This window comes from Cercospora kikuchii, assembly GCF_019650295.1.
Source record: "Cercospora kikuchii DNA, contig_00007, whole genome shotgun sequence".
Classification (NCBI taxonomy): domain Eukaryota; kingdom Fungi; phylum Ascomycota; class Dothideomycetes; order Mycosphaerellales; family Mycosphaerellaceae; genus Cercospora; species Cercospora kikuchii.
Genome location: NW_025408588.1, coordinates 1,358,468 through 1,377,613, shown reverse-complemented (window position 1 = coordinate 1,377,613; position 19,146 = coordinate 1,358,468). Strand labels below are relative to the sequence as shown.

The following is a 19,146-nucleotide window of genomic DNA, read 5'->3' as shown; positions in this document are numbered from 1 at the left end:
GCTCACAAGTATATGTTGGACCAGCGCCGCCCGATGGGCGCACAGCTACGTTGCTTGCATCACCGTGTGTCTCTCTCGACTTGGCCATAGCAGCAAAGGCCGGCCATCATGGCGAGCTCTTCCAAAAACCCACTCAAGAGGCTTGGCTTCAAGAGAACAAACACTAACGATGGGTCAATTCAAGGCGTGGAGGTGAATGGCAAAACTGGAGCCAGCACAGAAATGACCGATCTTGGTACGGGAGAGCCTGTCGTGTCCAAGATCGCAGCTGAGTACGCTGGCGATGTCAAGCACGACCACTCAGACGCAGTCAGAAACATGTCTGAGGTGGAGGCCAACCGGACTCTGAAATCATTTGCTGCCGAGCATAGCTTCGACCCCAACTTGCCTGATACTGCGTTCGAGGCCATCAAGGATGTCACGCGAGCGCACGATCAGAAAGGTGAAGCTGTTCTCGTCGATGAGTTCGTCAACGACTCACCATATCCCGAGGTACGATTTTTCATTGAACTTACTGGGACTTTTACATTGACCTCGTATTCAGGTACGCGCTGTCGTCCGCAACTACGACGAGGACCTTCCTACTTCCACTATTCGCGCCTGGACTATCGGCATGCTGTTGACCACAGTAGTCTCAGGGGTCAATGGACTGTTCTACTTGCGATATCCCATCATCAGCATTACTCCATATGTTGTCCAGCTGGTTGCATATCCTCTAGGTGTGGCGTGGGCCAAATTCATGCCTGAGTTTGAGTTCTCACTATTTGGCTTAAAAGCAAATCTGAATCCTGGACCATTCAATACCAAAGAGCATGTTATAATTGTGGCAATGGCAAATGCTGCTTTTGGAGGTGGTACTGGCTACTTCGTTGACACAATTGTTTCTCTCCAGAAGTTCTACAACATCAACAGCTTCGACTGGGGCTACAAGATCTTGTTCGCCCTGTCCACGCAGTGTCTTGGATTCTCTCTCGCTGGTACGGTGCGTCGATGGCTGGTAGAGCCGGCTTCCATGATCTGGCCCGCAGCCTTGGTCAACGTTGCGTTTATGTACGCACTGCACGACAAGACTCCTTCTGACCCTTCACAAACGAATGGATGGTCTATCACTCGGTACCGGTGGTTCCTGTACATCATGATCGCGATGTTTGTCTGGTCTTGGTTTCCAGATTTTATCATGCCTGCTCTGTCCTATTTCGCATGGGTAACGTGGATCAAGCCTAACAATGTGATCGTCAACCAACTGTTTGGCCAAACTACCGGAATTTCGCTCGGCTTCCCGTTCACTGGGTTCACGCTCGACTGGGCTCAAATCAACGGCTTCTACGGCAGCCCTCTCATTGCGCCTTGGCATGCCATCGGTAACACCTTAGTTGGCATCATATTCCTCCTATGGATTATTACCCCAGCGATTCATTATACGGGCGCCTGGTACGCTGACTATCTCCCAATCAGCCAGAACGGAATCACAGACAACACGGGAGCGACCTACAATATCTCGCGAATTCTCACTCCTGAGCACATCGTGGACCCGGCATCTTATGAAGAGTACTCGCCGCTCTTCTTGTCCACATCCTTTGCGCTAGCATACGGAACCAGCTTTGCCATCATCGCAGCACTGATCAGCCACACATATCTGTTCCACGGCAAAGACATCTGGCGCCGATGGAAGGCATCCAGAGGCGAGCTCGACGATGTCCACATGAAGATCATGAGGAACTACAAGACTGTACCTACATGGTGGTACATCATTCTCGGTCTAGTCATGATCGGCTTCGCGTTCGCATCCGCCAACGCATATCCGACTGGCATGAACGCCTCTTCTGTTGTGCTCGCTCTCGTCATTGCCATCGTCTGGACGATTCCCATCGGAATTATTCAAGCCATGACCAACATCCAGCTAGGTTTGAACGTGTTCACTGAGTTCATCATTGGTTACCTCCAGCCGGGCCACCCAATTGCCATGATGATGTTCAAGACATTCGGCTACATCACCATGACCCAAGCGCTCTACTTTGCCCAGGATCTGAAACTTGGCCACTACATGCATGTACCTCAGCGATCTCTCTTCACGGCTCAGCTTGTCGCCACCGTTTGGTCATGCTTCTGTCAATTGGGCACAGTCGAGTGGGCTTTGGGTGCAATCTCCAACATCTGCACCGAGGAAGCCGCGAACTACTTCACTTGTAACTACATCAAGACCTTCTACAACGCTTCTGTAATCTGGGGTGCCGTCGGCCCCAAGCACTTGTTCTCCAGCGGCGCCATCTACCAGGATTTGCAATACTTCTGGATCATCGGTTTCTTCCTGCCATTCATCGTCTACGGACTCGCACGTGCCTTCCCGAAGACATCGCTTTTTAGAAAGCTGAACATCCCACTCGTCTTCTCATCCATGGGCTATGTGCCTCCATACAGCGCCATGAATATTGTAAGTCCTCCGCTCGTCTCATTTCCTCAGCGCATCACACTAACTTTTCTGCTTAGCTCGCTTACTGTTCCGTGGGCTGGATCTTCAATAAATATATTCGCGACCGTGCTCGAGGCTGGTGGATGAACTACAACTATGTCACATCAGCCGCCATGGACGTCGGGTTGGCAATTTGCGCCATCGTCATCTTTTTCTGTGTCCAGCTTCCAGGCGGAAGTATGACCCCATGGTGGGGAACGAATGTCATCAACACATTCGACTACAATGGAACGGCTGTCCAGAACACTGTCAGCGGCGATGAGAAGTTTGGACCTGCGGTGTGGAAGTGGTAAATAGTACACGATTCATGAAAATTCAATGAATTATGACTTTCTCGCGTGTTATCGAGTACAGTTGCAGTCCTTCGAGGGTGCATATAAAACATCATGAGGGTGAATGCAAGCCGTAGTGGTGATCCTTCTGCTTGAAACATCTGATTGAGCTGCTCGTCCTCGTCCGTCGCCTCGATACTTCGCTCGAGGTGCACAGGGTGTGGGAGCTAGAGCGTCCTCTCCGCAGACGCACAGAATTCGCAAGCCGAGCGTTCAAAGATTCGCAGTATGGACGTGAATGAGCAATGAGAGCTGTTCCGCGCTGGTACTCATCGCAAAAAAACAAGTCTTCTCGTGCTTGACAGCACCAATGATCGCGGTGTGCCTCTGTGGAAACAGCAGTGCAAGTGTAAAGCTTAGTCGTTTTAACAGAGTGGTTCTTCGTGCAATGGCGGATGTCCATGTTGCGTCACATCAGGTCGCTTCGAGTGACTCTGTCCCGAATCCGAAATGATGCAATTCAGTTCATCGGCTATCTCGCCTGACGCTCTCAAAACCTATACTGCGCTGTAGCGAACAATATCACATTCTAGCCAGAGATGAAGTGGCGAAGCTTATGGCTCGTATCGAACTTTCCGGAGTCGCTGTTTCTAGATCGCGAATGCTAGTGTGAGCCAGCAGGTATCAATGAGTGCTTGATGGGCTCGGAGCATCTTAATCGACAGTATCGACATGGCCTGGTCTACTCTCGACTTCCGTTGGTTTCAGTGCCGATTCTGAAGAACATCAATCGAATTTGAGACGCGAGAGCAGGACCGTCGAATAGTCTTGCTTTTGAAGCGATAAGTCCATTACCCAATTCTATGCATTCTCTTCCTTTTTGTATTGCTCATCTAGCGAGTTTCTGACGACTTGATGGCGTGGAATCGCCCAACTGCCGCTTTCGAGTCAGAGATTCAGAGCAAGTGTCATACCAGCTTGTACCAATATTGTACGTTCGCCAGCAATGCGGGCTTTGCTTCGAATGGCACTCAAGTTTCTCCGACGCCAGTCGTGTTCAAATGCGATCTTTTGTAGACGCAGTTGTACTGATGTGCAAGACTACAAGACCTTGTCTATTTGCGGCAGGCCGGAAGAAGAGCTCAAATATCGCAGTCACGATCCCTAAAAGTGTGCTCCTGGAAAGCGTACTTGCCCAAAGTGGAAAGAGCAAGTGTACGGCTTCCGTAGCATCTCCGCTCGCTGTGCACCACTAGCGAAACTCGCATGACATCTCCAAGCACTCAAATACATCTCCCACGAGTCATCAACGAAGCAAACCTCAAACCTCCACAATGACGTTCGAGAAAAGATCAACAGGGGTCGGAGAAGCGGCCGAGAAAGTTAAGATCTCATCAAGCCCAAGAAACTCACGCTCAGACAACAATGACACAAGTGGCACACATGTGGCAGAAATTCCAGAAAATCCTTTCTCGAAATGCCGAAGCGGCAAGAACCCCAAAAATATTCACGCAAAACATCATCTTTCTTGCTCTCTACGCGACGCACCATGTGTGCACAAAACCTCGCAAGCAAACGCCGCACACCTGCGCGCCTGTGTAAAGTGCGGGCGCGGCCACTCGTCGGAGCCCCGTCGCAGCTCCGCAATGTCTTCAAATCCCACCACCTGCAGCAAAGCAGTAAGCGCCGGCCAGGGCTGCAGCTGCACCAGCGATCGACCTCGCAGGGCGGCACGCTGCGAAGCTGCATAGGACCTCAATGTTGCAGCTCTGCGCTCCACAAAGCCGAGAAATATAGAATAGTGTTACTATGCTAACGTTGTCGAGAGGCACAGCCAGCGCGTAGAAGAACGAGGTCTCCGCCGAGCGATGGGAAAGGTGCAGTATATGTAGTGGTGCAGGATGCATGACAAGTGAGTGTGGTGAAACCACTATTGGTTCTGTCTGCATTCATTTTCCCAATCATGTTGTCGATTTTGTTCCTGCTGTGCGCGGCCGTGCTGCAGGGCGTTCGTGCTCAGGTGGAGGCTAAGCCGAAGAGTACTGTGAGGGTACAAATCACACAAAGAATCCAACTCACCAAGACGGTATATCCTTCCGGCGTCTCTGCAGGCGTGCAAGATACGACAACTGCTACACCTGCGGTTGCAGGCGGCGTGCAATTCACCGCCAGTGCTGGAAATGATGCCGTTCCAACAACCACATCTGACGAGCCAAGGGTCATACTTATGGGAAGCATTACCTTGACAGAAGGCGGCCCAGCTCAGACCAATGCCGGTCAAGTGTACAGCATCGATGCATGTACAATTTACGTGGGCACCGCGAGGGACAATATCTGCGACAGCAACGGGCGTCCGACGACCGAGAGCTGGACGACATCGAGTGCATACCCAGGTATCACCTCAGATCCTGCAACGCCAACGACCACATCATGGACCTTCACAATTGGCACTCAGCCGTATACCATGGTCAGAGATCCCAATGTACCCATCGCAACCATTGGCACAGCGGTAGTGTCCTTAGAAGGGCCGAGGGTGAGCCTGCAAGGCGGCCACGCACTGATGGGAAGCGACGGGTTGGTCCACGTCTGGGTAGCGAATTGGACGACATCGAGCACGACCAGAACAACGACAAGCACAACGCTGCGGACGAGGTTGCCGTGGACGAGGAGCAGTACGAGTGCCGCCTCAACGGACAATTCCCTGGTCTCAGCCACGCAATCTGCCAGTAGTGATGAATCGGCTGCCTCTTCAGTTCGGAATCACAATGCAGTTACTGTATTGGGCTGGACAGTGGTAGTTTTAATGGCAAGCCTCCTGCTTCGCACGTGATAGAGGCTGCGATCATGCTGGAGGCAAGGAGCTGCAGATGAAGAAGTGGCTGCCCGAACTCTATGTCGAGCTTCACGTCTGACATAGAGTTGCAGACCCCGTGTTGATGTGTGGGGTGTAATGTATCTTGCTTGGTGGCGGTCGCAGCATGAGTGCTCCATGCAATGTCAGTACCCGATCATCGGGGCAAAAGGCTGCTTCTCTCAGATAGATCAATTCATGTGCGTCGTTCGTGAACAAGCAAACTGGAGAAGCCTGCGGCGATGGAGCTTGGCAGGAGACTGGCTCAATGCTGTCTGTCAATGCCCACTTCTCAACGCATCGCGCTCCAGCCTCATGACAGTCGATTTCTGGAACTTCATCGGGTCCTTCTGAATACTGCAATGCCGTACGATACTACGCGACACGTGTCTTAGTCGAGATCAGGGCCACGCAATGTCGCCGTCTGTGTGCTGGTTTTCGAACGACCTAGGTCACGGCACAAACCGCAGTAATGATCACCAACAGCGGTATGTCGGCTGCAGCACCGGCCTCGCACGACAGAATCTTCTACGCGGTGTAGCTATTGACGAGGACTCGAATCTGCACGTTTGCGCTTTTGCGGTGCGTCGGCTGCCGCATGAGAAAAGCGTTGGAAATCGACACAGCCTCCTGAAGACTGCCGTGCTCTGTACGTACGATCTCCGCAGTTTCTCGTGTGACAAAGGGTCTCAGACCTGTTTGGCTTGGTTGTGTCGGAGCTCGACAAGGGTGCTGTGGCGGCTGGGGCATCCCAAGGCGGGACGATGTTCAGCCTATGAAGCTCATCTCCAGGCTCATTCGTCGGAGCCCGCTCTTGAGTAGAGCGAAGGGAAAGAGCCTGGTCGATGAGCTATTGAAGCGGAGAGACAATTCTGTACTGCTCCACGTTCCTGCATTCAAACGAGATCAGCTCTGCGTGCATTCGGGTGCAGCTTGCCGCAATGCATGCCGGCGCCGAGAGAGGTGCTCCTTCGCCAGTCTATGTTCGGTTCGTGCGCCGGGCAAGTGGGCATTCTCGTTCGTGTCTCGCATCTCTTCAGGAAGCGCAATGAAGAAGTCATCTTACGCTGGCAAGACGAGTGTCCGGTCGTGCGACCGCGCCGCGTTGACATCGGAAATAGAGACAAACGGCTGCGTCATCAGAAACCATCGTGGGCGACCACGAGACAGGCGAAGCTTATCACGATGCCTTGCTGCGGTCGGAAACACGGTCCAAGCACCCCTTGCTCGGCGGCGGGCAGTGGGCAGTTGAATGGAGATCGCCATTCGCGCACTTTGGCGCAGCAGCGGTGATGACGGCCGTCCGCTGCGCTGGGCGCGCGCAGTCTTTCGCGCTCTCACCAAGTCCCATTTCTGCGCCCGGCTGGGCGCGTCCAGTGGGCTCGCAAGATAGCGTGCACAGCGAGCGCTATGGAGTTGGCAGGTCGCTGCGGCGGCGTGGTGTCGTGCAATCAGAGGTGTAGGCGCAAAGCGTAATCTTAATTAGGGAGAGCGGGACCCCTGCAAGAGCAACGGCTGGCGGCATTTAGCCGCATTAGCTCCAAACGCACCGACGGCCTCCCTCGCTGCCCTGCCGCCAAGTTCAAGCAGCCAGCACCTCGCGCCTCATCACCATTGTCACTCCTTCACCACCACCACCGCCGCCCGCCCACTGCTGTCAATCGTTCACCCACTCCCAGACTGCTATTGTGCCGGCCCAGCGCTCCACAATACCAGTCGTTCCATTCCTTTGGCACTGCTTCGATCGATCCCATCCCCATCACCGACAAACACCAACACTCAGCCGACAGACATTCTCGCGCCAGGTGCATACCAGAGCCAGCCCCCAACACACCAGGCACGCACGCACGCGAACCCAACCGCCCGCACGAGCAACGCGCACATGCAAACATAGCTTCTCCGCGACACCCACCACCGCATCATCAATTCACCATCTTCGTCGCTGTGCGCGAAGAAGCTTGTGCATAGACTTTCAGCCACTGGAATTCCTTCCACCTCTGCGCCGGCAACGCAGACTTACGCGCAGGCGCTCAATTAGCCGCGAACACCTACAGCGCCCGGAGCGACCTCAGCAACCATGAAGGGAACATTTACCTCCGTCACCGCCCTCGCCCTGGCTGGCAATGTCGCCGCCTTCTGGCGCATGCCTTGCCGCTCTCACACCGGTATCGCCCGTATCGATCCTCTTGTCGCACCCGCCGACGTGGCCGACCACTCTCACTTGGTTTTCGGTTCAGGAAGTGAGTATTTGGATTGAGATGCGGCCAACTTCACGTCACTAACTTGACCAGACTTCGGCAACAACGCCACTTTCAAGGATCTCACACAGTGCCCCGACCTGACGCACGACTGCTCATCATGCGCTGTCACTCAGGACAAGTCGGCCTACTGGACGCCTCCTATGTACTTCAAGCACAAGAACGGCACCGTCGAGATGGTGGAGAACGTCGGTGGTATGCTCGCCTACTACCTCTTCTACCTTGACGATGTCCAGCCATTCCCAGAAGGCTTCCAAATGATTGCTGGTGACCCAACTTTCCGAAACTTCTCTGGTCCGTTCCCCGATGAGCCACTGAGCTCCTGGCCAACGGATCCTTCTGACCAATTCTTCTTGGAGCAACGTGCCATCGGATACAACTGCTTGAACTATGCCAAGGACCCCGAACCGTCTCTCTACCGCCACGTGTTCCCAGAACGGAGCGTCATGGACAGCCAGTGCAAGGATGGTCTGCGTCTCGAAATGGCCTTCCCATCGTGCGGTACTGGCGAGTTGGACTCACCAAACCACCGATCTCACGTTGCTTACCCTTCGCTCGTGAAGGAGGGCAACTGCCCTAAGGGCTATGACGTCCACTACCCATTCCTCTTCTACGAGACCATCTTTGCCACGCAGAAGTTCGCTGGCATGGACGGAGAATTTGTCCTCTCTACCGGTGACCCAGTCGGAGCCAGTTACCACGCTGACTTCATGATGGGCTGGGACTCGGCTGACTTCCTTGGCAAGGCCATCAACACCTGCACCAGCTCTTCTGGCAGAATCGAGGACTGCCCTCTGTTCAACATCCAGAGCGACGCTGAGGCCGCCAAGTGCAAATTCCCTGTGCCAGACTACCTCGATGGCGATGACTGCACCGGCCCTCGTGAGGACCTTCCAGTTGGCGTCCCGATCCAGTACGGTCCAGAGCCTGCTACCAAGTACCCAGTCCAAGGCGCCAAGGGTGGCCCAGCTACATCTGCACCAAAGCCATCCAGTGCACCAAAGAATGAGCCTAAGCCATACAAGCCGGCCGAGGCCCCCAAGCCATCTGAGGTCAAGCCAAACCCTCCTGCCTACGCTCCAGCGGAACCATCGGTCACCGCTGCTCCATCCGCTCCTCCAGCAAGCAAGGGCGGCAAGATCACGACCAAGTACGTGACCAAGGGCAACGAGGTTTACGAGTATATCATCGAGGAGGTCGATGTCACGGTCACCGAGACCAAGACTGCTACTGCGGCCGCTGGCGCACCAAAGGCATACGACACTCCACCAAGCTACAAGCGCCACGTCGAGCGCCACGCCCACCACCACAAACATTAAGCAAGATACCCCTGAGACGTCTCAGAACAACATTTCCCAGAATTGTTGTCATGTTCAAAGAGCATTAGGGCTGGCGCAAACTGTTTCTTTGCAGTTATTCAAATTTCTTTCGAAGCAACAAGCATCAACAGTTAGCCCGTGTACGTTGTTATTTCCTTTTTCGCGTGGAAGAGAGAAATATTTTCTTTGGACACTGAAGAAAGAAAGAACACACGTTCTCAAGGGGAGCAAGAGGCAAGAAGTCGACACAGAAGAAGTCACATATAGGTGTCGCCACCTCTTTTACGTGGAATGCGCGGTGTGGCATGGGCTGGGCCTTGCAGCCAGCAATCAACAAAACTCAACAGAACAAACAAACCAAAGAAGAAGAAAATCATACTTTTGTCGTTTCTGCACATATTTCAACGAATGCAACAAGCACGCTCTTGTGATGGTAAGATGAGCCCGACGGCATCTTTTGGGAGGGGTGAAGGAACCCACTCTCAGCAAATTCAAGATATAGTTTACATTATACCCGGTGCGTTCTTTCGTACTCACTCTTTCAAAGGAAGGAGTAGGAACGAATGTCACCTTTTTACACGGATGGATATGGCAGTGAAGTGGTTGGATGGTGGTAGGGAGCAGAGAGTCCGAGTCAGATGTTTCTGAAATTCAGCCTCTTTTGTCGTTTCGAACTTCTGTTTCCTTTTTATTTCAATTCTGTTTGTGGCGTGAACGTCTGTACATAGTTTGTTACTCCTGCCAAAGGTCCCGTTCAGGCTGATGAAGCTGAGGCTAAGCTTCCACTTCTCGTATTCTCATGTTCTATTTTCATCATCGTGCTAACCGGAACGACTCGCATTTGTGTCGTGACCATGATGCATATGCAGAGCTAGTATGTAGCTCGATTTGGCGAGTGGAGGGAGAAGTGTTGCTGGATTTGTCAATGTGGCTGTACTGGTACATCAACGCACTTTACTTGAACCGAAAAGTGCTAGCGAGGCTGGTGGCTCTGGATGCTTTATGTGGTTGGCGATCCTGTATGCACACGTATTGTTCTTGCCTATGATGCAGTTGTGCTGGGGACTGCCTACTTACGGCGTAGGTGTGATGCCTAGATTGGCAATGCAGACAGGCATGAATTTGCATATATCTCTCAGTGGAAATTGGCCTGGATATACTGGAATGGCAAAGACCGTCTGGGCAGAACGCAAGTTCGTCTAGCAGGATGGCATTTTTCCTGTCTTGTTATGCTGATATCTGCCTGGGTTGCTATTTGTTAGGACAGCTGTCTACATTCAGTGGAGCGAACACCCAAATTACGGTTTTCAGCAACAGAAAAGTAGGCGTGCTGATCAAGCGAGATGGGATTTTGCGGTGGCTGTTGTTTTCCTAGCGGCTATATCGCAAGTATCTTTCTCAAGTTACAGGTCTACAGATCTACGCCGGACTCCCTCTGTTCGCCTCTGCACCGGTCTCTGTCTTCAAATCCTCCTTCTTGACCGTCTCGCTAGCCTTAATGCTCGGGAAGTTGAATGGATCGCTCATGCCACCCAGTAAGCCTCGCCACCTGCCAAACGTATTCCAGTTCGTCCAAGTCAAAGCTCCAACATATGGTTGAACATTCCAATGCAATGTCAAAGTCGCAAACTGCTTATCCGCAATCTTGCCCGTCACATCCGTGATCTGATACTTGGGCTTCTGATTCTCCAACTTGATGATGCCTGGCTGCTTGCCTTCTGGATAGGCCTTTCCGCCGAGGCCGAGAGCGCGCTCTTTGCGAGAAGGCTTCTTCACCTTCTTGCCATCTTTTGATTTGGCAGTGGGGTGGATCCAAGTGTTGGGGTGAAGGGGAGCATTATCGGCGGGGATGATGGCATCCCAGACTACGATTTCAGAGTCGGGGACATTTTGAGGGTCGTCGGAGGGGTAAGAGGCGGTGATGTAGGCGAAGATCTGCTTGGTGTTCCAGTTGAAGAGCGAGGAGAGGTCGGCGTCGAGATCGAAGGTTACGTGGGCGTATTCTTCGCGTTTGGTGCTGTAGTAGTGTGGACGACCTCTGGCGCTGTAGGATGTATTAGGCTGAGGAAGATCGCTAGGTGGTGTGTAGATATGGCAACGTACACTCGGACATTCCTCAGCTCGAGAGATGCAGATGGGTCCTGAGGACTGAGCAAGACGCTGACAGCGATCGCTGCGGCGACGGCAAAGGCGACGGAGGTGAAGAAGCCAAAGACATTCTGGATGCGCACCAGGCTGGAATGCATCGTGGGCGGATTGTGGTGAGGGAGTGGAGGCTATCGCATTGTGCAGTCGAGGTGCTAGTGCCCGTGCAGCTGCATGTGAATAAAGTTTGGGGACCAGCTGGCTTCAAGCACCGACATCCCGTGCCTGCCTCCCATCAACTCCGACCGCCCACTTTCGCGTCTACAACACCAGCGAACTGCCACTGCACGCGTCTACTGCTTCATCCTACTCCACGCTCTGCTCGCATCTTTTCACGAATGCACGTGACGCCCCTCTTCGCGCTGGCGGCGGCATCTCTGACAGGGTGCGATTCATGACCGAGCGAACACCGACTCGGGCGCCGTCCCAGTATGGATCATCTCACATCGTCGCAAAGGCAATGGCCTCAAGTGCATCTCCAGCAGGGTCATCCTGTCCAACAGTGCTCGCTTGCGATATCTGGGGTGGTGGCAAGCCCGGCATAAGAACCTCACTGAGATATTCCACCGCTGAGCACTTTGCTTCAGCAACGGTCAAACAAGGACAAACGCCACCACGTCGAACGTTCTGCACCTTCTATACTGTCTCAGCGTCTCGACGATGGGGAAGCTGTAAGAATACGGCTGCCTACCACCACACAAGCTCCCGCAGAGTTGGAAGCAGAGCAATCACAAGGCGCAAAGGTTTGTGAGCGGCACAGTTCTTGATCTCATGCCACTTGCAGCAAACGTCAGTCGGGCCATGCCGTACAGCCGTCCTCAGCGGCGTCTACATCTCTTGATACCTGATCCTGTGGGGCCTTCATCTACTTCGAGTAATTCGCCCACTTCCGTGCCTGACGATCTTAACTTGATGCAGCAAATGTGCACATGCAACGGAATTTGACCTCTCCACCGCACTCCCTCCGAATGCACGCCGATATCCGACATCACAGCTGCTCCACCTGAAAATGAGATTCGCTGACCATCCCGGCGATTGTTCAAAGCACGCAGCAAGCAACGCAAGCAACGCAAGCAACACGACACTCCCTGCATGTCGAGCAGCACGGCCAACTGGTCACAAATGCACGAGTCAGCCAGTTACAGTCTTAATACACGACTTGGCGACAAGGGCATATACCTCCGCCTATCGCCACTCCCCAGAACGTTCCACCAGAACGGAGCCCAGATCCACTGCGCGGATGTGCAACCGTGTCAGCCACTCGCTTCTTGCCCATCGGTGACAGGTGGTTGAGGTCAGCATCCGCCGCATCATGAACGGGAAAATCATGTTTTCGTGCCACTTTCCATTGTGCGTCTGCACATATGCTATCAATCTACTCATCCACGTGGTTCGGCGCACTCCAACGACATAAGGTTGTGTCCACGGGTCGATCTTAACCCTCCATTGGGCTGAGTCTGCCTCGACCGCGGCACGGCAGCGCTGCCCTTTTGACCCGCCTGTACAGAAATCCGACAAAAGTCAAAGTGATGCAGGGCGGGTTTGGAAGCTTGTAGTGCTTGTTGCACGACTGGACTCGAAAGCACACGCCCTTTCCGATATCTATGGCGGTCGGATCCCCTCTTACGCGCGTGGTGGCTTGATCTCGTACTGGCTCCTCGCCTTCCTCCCAAGCCTTTCGCATTCGCTACCGACCCCATCTCGGATGCTCGAAATCGACGTAGCATTCTCGACATGGCTGTTGGCCACGCACCGGGCAGCGCTGTCGTCGGCGTAACCGTAGCCTTTACTATCCTCGCTTTCATCACCACAGCTTTCCGACTGTTCACCCGAATAGCAATCGTCAAGCAACCGGGCATCGATGACTTTATCATCACCATAGCACTTCTCTTCACCATCGCCCTCACAGCATGTATGGTACTACAAGTCAAGTACGGCATGGGCAGACATGCAGCCTCGTTGTCGCCCAACGATAACAAGTACTCCTTGATCTGGTTCTGGGCTTCCGTGTGGATTTATTACCCGGCACTCATGTTTGCGAAGCTATCAATCTTGTTCCAATATCTCCGGATCTTCCCAGACAGGCGCTTCCGCAGGTGGTGCTGGATCTTAATGGCCGTCATTGTCGCCTGGACTGGCTGGGCATTCTTTTCTGCTCTGTTCGCTTGTTGGCCTATCCAGCATTTCTGGGACGATTCTATCCCAGGCGCATGTCTAAATCGCTTGGCAGTGTGGTAAGTTCAGCCCTCATAAACCATGCTGGGCACAGGAGCAACTAATGTATGCCGATATCCAGGTTCTCGAACGCAGCCATGAACATCGTCACCGATACTGCAACTACCGTTCTCCCATTGCCAGTCCTTAAATCGCTCAACCTTCCCAAACGTCAACGCTACATCCTCATGGTCGTCTTTGGCATGGGCGGCGTCGTCTGCATTATATCCATCATGCGTCTCAGCGCTCTTTACGCCATCTCCGTCAGCAACGATGTCAGCTGGGATAACCCTCTTGCCGCAATCTGGTCTTCCCTCGAAGTGAACGTTGGCATCGTCTGCTCCTGTATTCCAACCCTGAAGGGCTGTATCACGCGGTACTTCCCCCGACTCTTCTCCTCCGTCCACGGCGGCAGCCGTCCTTCAGGCGCAGATTTCGCTGGTCTGGAACTCAGCGGTCGCGGAAGAAAACATCATGCCGAATGCCACATTTCTGCCAATCACGATCAGCGTATCAACCGAGACATCGAAAAGTCCTCCACAGGCTCTTCATCTGCTGCCGGAAGCGGTGCCGGCGTCGGAGGCAAAATGAAAAGAATGGCTTCGAAGTTGGGGAGGGGGAGTAACAAAAGCGAGAAAGATGTCATCGAACATCACAGTTCTTCGACAGAGGACGAAGACAGTATTCACGGAAGGCTCACACCTCCGGACGGAAGGGGAGGACACCACCATCCGCATGCTCAGCATGGCATACACGTTACGACGATCGTGGAGCAAGAAGAAGAGAGGGACTCGACGAGTTCTTCGAGGAGGAAATTGGAGGAGACGGAGAGTGTGAGGGGGTTGGTGAGTGAGAGGCAGCAGTTGGGTTATTATACTGCGCCTTGAACCTGGGAGCAACTGGGTAAGCTTGGGATTTGGCGTTTTATGGAGTAGTTAGCCGTCTATTGTGATACCAGGTGGTTTGGTTGATTGCCTTGTATTGAATTGGCGGGCAAAAGAAATGGACGTAACAGGATCGCATGCCGGCGAGGCAGGCTGTATTATTACTCAGAACGGAACTCAGCCAAACGACTCGTGAGACGAGAAGTCGTGATTAATACACAGACACTTTCGTTGATGGCCGGTGATACATTCATGCTGTTCTCTGGCTTGTACTGCCAATTCATTCATTACACCTCTGTCTACAATCAGGACAATTCTACCTGTCACAACGCACTCCTATGCCGCAGCCTCCGTACTAGGTCCAGCCGGAGCCTTCAGCTTCTTCGCATCGGGTTGTGCGGCGCCAGTAGGTGTCTCCTCTGCCTTACGCTTATCGCCCTCTCGAGCCGCACGTCTCGCATCCCGCTCCTGTCTCTCCTTCTCCTTCCGTAGAGCCTTACTCTCAAACTCGTGCCAATCGCCTTCCAAGTTCGCCAACTCAACGACTTGGGCTGGCTCTGGCTCTTCGACAGTGAAGTAGGGATGTTCCAGGACATCCGCAGCCGTAGGTCGATTCGCCGGATCGTACAGGAACATAGCTTGCAGGAGCTCAAAAGCTTCAGGTGAGACGCGCTCCCGGTATTTTTCTGCGAACGTCGACTGCATGCGCTGCGTGGGCCGAAGCAGTTCATACCATTGTAACTCGGTAATCCCAGGCCACTCACTACGCGACGGCGTTCCAAGGACGTTGTATATTTTGTCCAGTTGGTTGATCTCGCTGCCATCACCCGGGAATATGGCATGCCGTGTGAAGATCTCGACCAGGACACAAGCAGCACTCCATATGTCGACCGCCGGACCGTATTGAGTCTCGCCAAGTAGGAGTTCTGGACTGCGATACCAGATAGTGATGACGCGATTGGTGTAATCTTGCTTTTGACGCTTTTGGTAGAAACGTGCAAGACCGAAATCAGCAAGCTTGAGCTCACCAGTCTTGGAGATCAGAATGTTCGCAGCTTTAATGTCGCGGTGCAGGACCCCTCTCCTATGAAGGTAGTCGAGTCCTTCGAACAACTGCTTCGCAAGGTGCTTCTTGTGCGCATTCGTAAGGGCAAATGTTGGGTGGTTGAGTAAGCCCGTCAAATCGTGTGAGAGATACTCGAACACCATAAAGCAATCGTTCCGCTCGACCATGACTTCGAGGAGCGGGACCACATTCACGTGGTTAAGAGACTGCAACAGCTTGATTTCTCGGATTGCAGTGACGGGAAACTAAATTGTTGTTAGTCTTCTTGATAGAGACGAGCAAGAGTTTAACTTACGCCATCACGTTCGCCTTCCATACGAATCTTTTTGAGTGCGACCATGCCTCCGGTGTAGACGTGTATTGCTTTGTACACTTTGCCATATGTGCCACTACCCACCACTGACTCGTTGCCAGTCTTGCGATAATAGACACTTTCGGATTGCTTGAAATCGTCGCTCAGCTCGGGCTTGGGCTTGAGCCTCTTCTTTCTGACCTTTTCTTTGCGAGTGGCCGGCGGCTCGGGTCGACGAGGATGTGACAAGTCCGATACGCGAGTGTTGCCGACGTAATTGGAGCTCTTCGCGGGCGCACTGCTCTGCACCAGTGGAGATATCACAGCAGGCGTCTTCTTCGCGACCAGTGGGGACGTCTCCGTCTTCGGTATGACCGGTGCCTTCTCCTCGGCAGCTACCCTGCTTGCCCGACCTTTGATCGAGAAGCTAATCTTATTCTTTTCTCTCTCTGCTTCCAACGCCTTTTGCTCGGCCGTCTTCTGGTCCGCACCAAGCGCTGAGGGGGCTGCAAGATCAACCTTACGCTTCTTCGCTGCATGTTCATCCTCGGCACGAAGCTCCGCCGGCGGTCGATAAGGGTTGCCATCATCGTCGGCATCAGGCGCAAGAACCACGGATTTGGGCTCAGAGATCTCCTTAGGCTTTTGTGGCTCTACCAGGTGACCTCCCTTAGTGCCATCACCAGGCGTCCATGACAAGTTTGCGAAGTGAGCTCTGCCGGTGCCTCGAACTGCTGCTGCGCCCCCGCGAGGTGGTGCACGGGGAAAGCTGTCACGCGAAGCACTGCCATACTGTTTTCCAGATTGAGATTGGTAGTAACCGGGGCCAGATGAGGGGTAGCCATAAGACTGCTGCTGTTGCTGATACGGTGAATTTGAATTGTAGCCGCCTTGATTGTAGTGGTTGTTGTGGTAGCCCCCATAGCGGGGCCCGTAGCCTCCACGACCGTACATGTCGTCGTCTTCCTTTCGCTCGGTCGCCCGGGACAGATGACTTTCGCGGCTGTGGGATCGCTGGGCACTTTCCTCGCCGGACTTGGCAGCGGTCAGCGAGCCTTCACGGCTGACAGCTTGCGATGGGTAGCCGCGAGGCGATCGTGTTTCGCGCCGACTGCTTCGATTGCTATCTCGAGGTGGCGAACCGCGCCTCGAGCGAGATTCACCTTCGGGAAGTCTCTTGTTGTCACCCAGGCCTTGCTCAACCTCTGCGTTCCGGGGGCGGCGTGGTGAACGCGAGGCCTTGGGGTCGTAGCCTCGTCTGTTGCTACGATGCTCTCCGCGATGTCGCTCCGAGGAGTGATCTCGGCGCCGACGACCACCGTCCTCGTAGTAGCTTGATGATGCCGATGGCGATCTTCGATGAGCTAAGTCGTCTGACCTTCCGCCAGTGCGCCTATTGTCTACCCTGTCACCGTCTTTTGTCGTAGTCGGCGATCGCGGTCTCCTCTCATCCCACTCTGCTGAACGATGGTGATGGCGGCCCGAGCCCGATTCGGGAGCAGTGTTTTCGGTGCGATGATGGCGGCTGTGGTGGAAGGAGCGGTCGGCGGATGCGTCGTGGTTGTGCGACGTGGAGAAGTGAGACCGCGAGCTTCGGTGGTCGTCTTGGCGAGATGAAGGACGTCTCCAGTCGTCGTCTCCGCCCTTGCGTGCGCCCCGAGAGCGCGACCGTCGCCGGCTCCTGCTCCGACTCCGCTCGCGATAGCGGTGGTGGTGATGGTGATGATGGCGGGGCGGCGGCGACCTGGAATAGCGCGATGGCTCGGGCTGTGGCATAGGCTCAGAAATGCTGATGCCCTCTGGCACGGGCGAAGGCAGCTTCACAAAACTTTGCAGGTCGGGCTGCGCGGTGCGAGCAGGTCGTGCGGCGGCGCTCTTCGACTGCGTGCTGCTCTCTTTCCCCGGGGCCACTCCCGTCGACGTCTCGCGATCCATGGGGCTCGGTGGAGGTGTGGAGGTAGAAGAGATGGGCGCAAGAGAGGTAGAGATGCGGCCCGACGAAGCAACGCCGATCACGACGACACGAGGGAAACGCGATACTGCCGCCTGCACTCGGCTCCCATGCCCACGCCGGCTGTCTCTGTCTACGCGCAGGCCTGTAAAATGTCCCGTCCTGAGGCTGGAGGTGTTGACTCGGGCGCGCGCTGTTACGAGATGCAAGTCGCCCCTCATCCATCGGCGAGCCAGGCTTGGCTTGGCTTTGCGGGTTCACGCAGCCTTTCTTCGCGGACGAGTCCCACGTAGGCGAGACGAAGCCACAGTCTGATGCAAACAATGATGTCCCTGCGATAGTCAGCACAACAGCCGCCCCTCCTTTCTCGTGCTGCGTGAAGCGTATCGTCGGCCGTGAGGCTGTCGAGAATTACAATCTAGTTCACGTGCTTGCAGGCCGACAGCGAGGTCATCGTCCTCGACCAAGTCCTCGAGCAGGTCAGGTCCCATGCTGCTCACGCATGACGGCTCACTGCATGTCACGCCCCATGCGAGCCATTGCTTCACTGACAGCGGTATGCCATTGTGTCTGTTCGCCTCTATTGCAGTCCATGGCGCTCGCAAGTGGCGGAGGGTCCGAAAGACTGACGCTGTCAACTGCAGCGACCAGCAGTTATGTCCTCAGCGGAAAGTTGTCGCGGGCGGTGCTGTGCAACGGACGCTGGCCGATGGACCATCTGCTCATACTCCCTGTCGAGTGCTCCGGAACATGTAGGAGTCCGCGTCTCAGTAGGTCCATGTCCTTTTGCAGTTGCTCCGACAGTCCGCGCGTGCGTCTGTGAGGGCAACACCCACGTGAGGCCCACGCCCATCTTCCAGCTGCGGCTGCTGCTCTAGCTCGCGCGTAGGGCGCTGCTATCGAAGACGAGCACTCCATCGCCCGTCGCTTTCGCGGCATCAAAGCATCACGTCAGGTCAAACTATCTAGGCAGCGAGCAACGGGGTTAGATATCCTGCACCGGGCAGCGTGACGCGACACTGGTACTTCGTCCTTGGTCATGTACTTCAAGCCGCGCAGGGCGTCTTCGTGATAAAGATGAACAAGAGCTGTCGTCGGAAAGTGACGATGGGTTTTCTTTTCCAGATCCGCGCAAAGTGCGCGTGAGGAGGGACTAGGACAAATCATCCCGACCGGCGAAGCAATGGCCGAGCGCGTTCAGCGATGACTGGGAAGAAGGAAGAAAGACGGCGAGTGGCAGTGCCATGACCCTCGCGCGCAGAGTATCGAGATGGCGCCGGAGTGAGAGTTGTGGGTGGGCGATGGGTGCAGAAGCGGAGTGGTCTGAGGCGGGCAGAGGGCAGAAAACCGCGACGAGAGCGGCTTGCCAGCGCCCTGCATCGGAACTCGGCTAAAAACGGGCGGCGCAGGTCCCGTCAGACAAT

At 54.4% G+C, this 19,146-nt stretch overlaps 6 protein-coding genes across 6 annotated transcripts; 4 read left to right on the top strand and 2 right to left on the bottom strand.

Moving 5' to 3' along the window:
* Window positions 1-108: 108 nt before the first annotated feature.
* On the top strand, window positions 109-2,763 carry CKM354_001063700 (uncharacterized protein; the record flags this gene model as incomplete). Its single annotated transcript, XM_044806101.1, has 3 exons — window positions 109-492; window positions 545-2,431; window positions 2,488-2,763. The coding sequence occupies 3 exons, from the start codon at window positions 109-111 to the stop codon at window positions 2,761-2,763; spliced, it is 2,547 nt and encodes an 848-aa protein (XP_044662036.1).
* A 1,942-nt stretch (window positions 2,764-4,705) lies between these two features.
* CKM354_001063600 (uncharacterized protein) lies at window positions 4,706-5,572 on the top strand (the record flags this gene model as incomplete). The annotated part of the gene is made up of 1 exon (XM_044806100.1): window positions 4,706-5,572. One exon carries the CDS (start codon window positions 4,706-4,708, stop codon window positions 5,570-5,572), a length of 867 nt encoding a protein of 288 aa, XP_044662035.1.
* A 2,098-nt stretch (window positions 5,573-7,670) lies between these two features.
* Window positions 7,671-9,170, top strand: CKM354_001063500 (uncharacterized protein; the record flags this gene model as incomplete). Its single annotated transcript, XM_044806099.1, has 2 exons — window positions 7,671-7,833; window positions 7,885-9,170. 2 exons carry the CDS (start codon window positions 7,671-7,673, stop codon window positions 9,168-9,170), a joined length of 1,449 nt encoding a protein of 482 aa, XP_044662034.1.
* A 1,419-nt stretch (window positions 9,171-10,589) lies between these two features.
* Window positions 10,590-11,416, bottom strand: CKM354_001063400 (signal peptidase complex subunit SPC3; the record flags this gene model as incomplete). Its single annotated transcript, XM_044806098.1, has 2 exons — window positions 10,590-11,214; window positions 11,274-11,416. The coding sequence occupies 2 exons, from the start codon at window positions 11,414-11,416 to the stop codon at window positions 10,590-10,592; spliced, it is 768 nt and encodes a 255-aa protein (XP_044662033.1).
* A 1,633-nt stretch (window positions 11,417-13,049) lies between these two features.
* CKM354_001063300 (uncharacterized protein) lies at window positions 13,050-14,416 on the top strand (the record flags this gene model as incomplete). The annotated part of the gene is made up of 2 exons (XM_044806097.1): window positions 13,050-13,549; window positions 13,612-14,416. 2 exons carry the CDS (start codon window positions 13,050-13,052, stop codon window positions 14,414-14,416), a joined length of 1,305 nt encoding a protein of 434 aa, XP_044662032.1.
* Window positions 14,417-14,749: 333 nt separating this feature from the next.
* On the bottom strand, window positions 14,750-17,706 carry CKM354_001063200 (uncharacterized protein; the record flags this gene model as incomplete). The annotated part of the gene is made up of 2 exons (XM_044806096.1): window positions 14,750-15,724; window positions 15,775-17,706. 2 exons carry the CDS (start codon window positions 17,704-17,706, stop codon window positions 14,750-14,752), a joined length of 2,907 nt encoding a protein of 968 aa, XP_044662031.1.
* Window positions 17,707-19,146: the final 1,440 nt, after the last annotated feature.